This window comes from Pteropus alecto, unplaced genomic scaffold (assembly GCF_000325575.1).
Source record: "Pteropus alecto unplaced genomic scaffold, ASM32557v1 scaffold11, whole genome shotgun sequence".
Lineage (NCBI taxonomy): Eukaryota > Metazoa > Chordata > Mammalia > Chiroptera > Pteropodidae > Pteropus > Pteropus alecto.
This window is the reverse complement of record NW_006431956.1, coordinates 14,827,220-14,832,571: the sequence shown is the minus strand read 5'-3', so window position 1 is coordinate 14,832,571 and position 5,352 is coordinate 14,827,220. Positions and strand designations below refer to the sequence as shown.

Genomic DNA, 5,352 nt, shown 5'->3' with positions numbered 1-5,352 from the left:
CGTTTGGGTTTTCCCAGCTAATCCAAGAGTCTTCTCCTTGGCACTTGCGATGACGCTGAGGGACTTCTGCAACATGGACGTTCGTGGGTGGCCCGGCTTCTTCTCCGAGCTGAGATTGTGAGCGCTTGCCGACTTACACACCAGAGGCACTGACTCCGTAGACTCGGCCTCGTTGTTCCCTTTCAGCGTCTGTGTTAGTTTCCTACCCGACAGGGACTCCAGGGTGGAGTCTTCTGTCGCCTCTTCCTCTTGGCTTTCGGTGGGTAAGCTGCTGGACTCTCCCGCTGGCTCTCTCACGTGGTCATACGTGCTGTGGGACTTCTTCAGTGAGAAGACTCGGTTTTTCAGGGACTCCTCCTTGGCTTTCCCAGTGTTACCCGAAGACTCCTGTGGGTTCTTCTTGGCGAGGGCGGTGCTCTTGGTCGCACTGTGGTCCGTGACGTCCTTGTCCTCTTTGGAGCACTGCCTGCTGACTGTCTCTGGGATCTCGGTTATACGCCTCATGATTGAACGGCCTAAGCCCTTCTTCGAGCACCGCTTTTTCTGGAGGTGGGGGTTATTTGTGATCATCTTCTTCCTTTTATATATTTCCAACTGGGCATAGAGTTTCTTCAGCTCATCCTGCCAGAACGAGAGTAAATTCACAGAAGTGGGAAACTTAGTGTTTCAGCCAGATATCACTGAAGGTAATTTGAATGCAATAAGCTCTTTAGAGAAATTATTCTATAGCTCTTCCTAACATCTCTACTCGTCGATTCTCTCTTTCTTACTTTCTGATTGCTTTGTGTTTTGTTTCACATCCAGTTGAAACTTTAACGCATGAACCCATCAAGCCTTGCTTCATGGAGCAAGCACTTTGAACTTGCGAGTTATGTGGGCCAGACTATTCCTAGACCATAACAAAAGACAGCATATAGTCTCCTGATAAACCACATCCCTGGAATAATATTAGAAGCATCATGTAACTATTGATAAAATTACACCTAATATTAGATTAGGTTTAGAGGATAATAGGCCATCAAATACTAAAAGCATCTTCTTCCTCCAAATGCTGACATGTTGTCACAGATTATTTTAAATAATCCAGGCTCTCTGCTCACAGATCTATCCTACCTTTTCATCAGCAAAGTGCCATATAGCATACTATGAAACATGTATAACAAGTTCATCATTATGACAGCCGGTAAGTCAGTGGAGACTATCAAGATTGGCTTGCGCATTCTAATTTATACTGTGATTACACATTTTAGAACTGGATCAACTCTGCATTTGATGTCTTTAGTTCTTATACAAACACATTCTCTCATTTTCTTTCTCTCTAATGCATAAATGCAACATGTATATCAACCCACAATGCTTGCCTGTAGAAATGGGTCTAATCTGAAATAAGAAATAGGAAACACTGGTATTACCCGGATGTCCTCTGGATCCAAGCTGTGCTCACTCCAGGCTGAGTTGATACTGCTGTTCAGGTAGGATCCAGACCGGCCCATGTCCAGCTCATCCTCATATGCTTCTGTAGCAATGTCATCTCGTGGGTTATTGCTTGAATGTGAAAACTGCAACAGATATTCAGGATGAGCTCTCAACAATATCCACGGTAAGACATAGCATAATTTCTAAAGGTTCTAGTGTTAAGGTCATTTCTTGAGCTTTGATGAATTCATTCACTGAACGCCTTATAAAGGTTTGCTGCTCTATTTGTGTGGTGCTTTCCATGTGACATACTGAGGTGCATGGTTCCCTCTTTGACTTCTATTTTCATCCTTGTCTTTTCTCCGGGCTTCCAGTGTTAACTTACATTACTCCTCTGCCATGATATTTGCATTTTGAACATAAAAATAAGTATGAGAATACAAACAAATGTTCCCCAAGTGTAGCAATTTAGGTCCATTGGCAGCTAGACAGGAATTTGTTTTGAGCAGTGGGGTTTATCACGTTTGTCATTTTGCTTCCCGTAGGAGAGGCTGTATTTCATCTTTGGGCACAGTTGGCCCAGATCCCAGAAATTTGACTTTCAGTCTATTACACCTTTTAAAAAAGTCTACCTTCAAAAGGGGAAGGGATTAAGAAGTACAAATTGGCAGTTATAAAAACAGTCGTGGGGATGTAAAGTATAGCATAGGGAATATAATATTGTAATAACTACTGATGGTGTCAGGGTGATACTAGACTTATAGGGGTGATCATTTTGTAAGTTATATAAATATCTAATCACTATATTGTACAACTAAAACTAATATAATATCGTGTATCGACTGTAATTGAAAAACAATTTTTAATTATTTTAAAAAGCCTACTTTCGAGATTCAGGAGACAGGAGGACTGAATTCCAGCCCCAGCAGTGCGGACGGGGAGATCTTAAATGAGGCACAGGAACTCTCCAGAGCTCGGTGCCTTCTCCTCCTCAGAGAACTCTGGGCTGGGTGGTCTCTACGTTTGAAATTCAAGGAGTCACTGCAATTACAGTTTTTTCCTCGAGCTCATTATTCTCAAGCTCCTCCACTACGTTTTGACATCATTTTGTTATTTTCATGTAGTGTTTTGATATTTTGATATTGATATTTTTCAGTTTCATGCGCTCTTGCTATCTCTAGTCTTCAAAAGGAGAAGTGAGGGAGAATGAACTGGGTAAACGATGGAAAGCAGAGAAAATCGAAAAAACAGCCCAGCTGCTCTTCACGCGATATTTAAACCAAGTGATCGTCCTACGAGCATTGAGAGAATAGTTTAGAGAACATGGGTTCTCTTCTACCAGCTTGTCATCAGGTCAGATACTCCTTTACAAAATTAACAGATCACCCTTTGATGACAGAGATATTTTAATGTCAAAGTGCATTAAAATATTCAGGTAGGCAGGTGAACAGAAATGTGAGATAATATGTGAAATGGTAATTCTCTATTTAAGTAATAATGAATGTTTTGCAATTGGGACTGGCTGAGAAATCACGGAAACTGATAAATCTTTCCTTCACTGTTCTACTCATGTTTATGGTTCCAATATGTGCCATTAACTTAAGGCCATGACGATGCATAAAATAGGGTCCCTGTCCTCCAACACATGCTACTAGTTAAACCTTGGAGCTTATTTATAAAAATGTTTTTTTTTTTTTCTCTTGAGCAAAGTCTTAGAGACTATCATGAGTTTAAGAAACAGTTATTCTGTCAGATATTGTCTATTTCCTGCTTTATTATTTTCCTTCTGTTTATCTCCATCTGAAATACTATTTTAAACATTTCTTATTTATCTTTCCTGTTTCCCCATCCCACTTTCCAGAGGTACTACAAGAGCACAGATTTTTATCTGTTCATTACTTTTACTCCAGGATCTAGAATAGTGCTTAGCAAATCTTAATAATTTTAAAAAATTTTCTGCTATTCAAATACAATTCACACATCATAAAATTCTCAATTTTAGATTGTACCATTCCATGTTTTCTAGTATATTCACAGGGTTGAATTACAGAATATTTTCATTATCCCAAATAGAAGCCTTGACTCATGAAGCAGTCACTTCCATTGCCCCCGTTCCCCCCGCCCCTGGCAACCACTAACCTGCTTTCTGTCTCTCCAGAGTTCTCTATTCTGGACTTTCACATAAATGTAATCATACAATATGTGGCTTTTGTGTCTGGCTTCTTTCACTCGGCATAATGTTTTCAAGTTTTGTATGAGTTGTAGCATGTATCAATGCTTTGTTTCTTTTTATTGATGAATATTATTTCATTGTATGCATATACCACATTTTATTTATATATTTTTCAGTTGATGGAAACTTGGGTTATTTCTACTTTTTGGCTATTAAGAATAGTGCAGCTATAAACATTCATGTACAAATTTTTGTGTGAAAATATGTTTTCAATTTTCTTTGGAGCTCAATAACAATTTACTGAATGAATAAATAGTCTGAGTATATATCCATCTAATAAAAGTGTTATATATTATGCAAAGTATAAAAATGATAAGGATAAATTGTATTAACAGACTAATCCATGAAAATTGTGCCTATCTGGTATAATTCAAATAAGGAAGAAAATAGGCATTTGCTTTGTTTATAATCATTTGACCTTCTCAATCAGGCTGAATTTCAATGTTTTGGTTAATTTTGAGAGTTGAGGTAAAGCTTGGGGTAAAAGACAAGATATCACAGTTCTTAAATAAAAATGGGAAAAAAAAAGTCAACTATAACTGAAAAATAAAAATTAAAAAAAAAAACCAGTTATTGTTTCCGCCATGCTAATGTTATGTTGTGAGTTACTGATAAAGACTGATCACTTTGTAAGATATATAAATGTCTAATCACTATTTTGTACATCTGAAACTAATATTATATGTCACCTATATTAAAAAATAAATTCAAAACAGGAAAAAAGACAATGTTCTAATATTTTGTTGTTCTGTGTATAAAAGAGGAAAATAATGATAATAATAATTTGTATTATCTGTTTTTTCCCCAAATTCTTTTATTTTATTTCATTCCAAGCAGCCTTATTGCTATCATGTCATAGATGAGCAAACTGAAATTCAAAGAGATGATAAGTCTTGGCTAATACCATATTATACAGCTTGTTTGTGATGAAGCATGAGTTCATAATCCACGCATTCTGAGTCGCGGCCCATTTCCTCCCACTACACCATGCTGCCTAAATAAGTCCTTGTCGCAATCTATCATTATTAAGCACGACTCATCGATATACATTATAATTATTTATTTCTATTTAAATAAACATTCTCTGAATGTTTAAAACACAATATTTCTCGGAACGAGTCCAAAACAATGATCCAAATAATTCTTAGGATAATTCTCTTTAAAATGATCTTGATTTTATAGTTACAATGAAAGCCATCTTGAACCCATAATAATTAAAACATAACTGGATATTGAAATACTTGGAAAAAGGCTGAAACAGATGATGAGTTTTGTAGAAATTAAGTCATTTAACAATTATGTGAGATGTTTAATAAATCCCATAAGAAGACAGACACCTAGTTGTCTGAGGAGGGGGCTTTAAGAACATTTTAGATGTCAAGCAAATCTCCATACTTCCCTTTGCCTGTACTGCCAGATATTTTTTAAAGGAGCAATAACTTAATGCTCATTTAAGAGAGAAGTAACATTAGAGGAATACCTTTGGAATCAAAAGCAACCCGATGGTGACTGTCACAGTCAAATGAGTATGTGCAAAATACAGCATCAACATCCAATCAGACTGAAGCCTTGAGGCGAAAACAAATCTGAAACGAGAATTTACCAAGTTAGCAATCTAACAAGATTTCTACTTAAAATACTAGATACTTGGAAACTCTTTGCCTCAATATATTAAGAAAAAGAAAAGAGGGAAGGAGGGAAAG

The 5,352-nt window shown here is 37.0% G+C and overlaps 1 protein-coding gene across 1 annotated transcript in view; it reads right to left on the bottom strand.

The window, feature by feature from the left end:
• Window positions 1-5,352, bottom strand: part of GPR158 (G protein-coupled receptor 158) — a 318,792-nt gene that overhangs the window by 881 nt on the left and 312,559 nt on the right. The window contains 3 exon segments of the mRNA XM_006907013.2: window positions 3-621; window positions 1,413-1,559; window positions 5,130-5,235. Of these exon segments, the coding sequence (XP_006907075.2) occupies window positions 3-621; window positions 1,413-1,559; window positions 5,130-5,235 (872 nt within the window).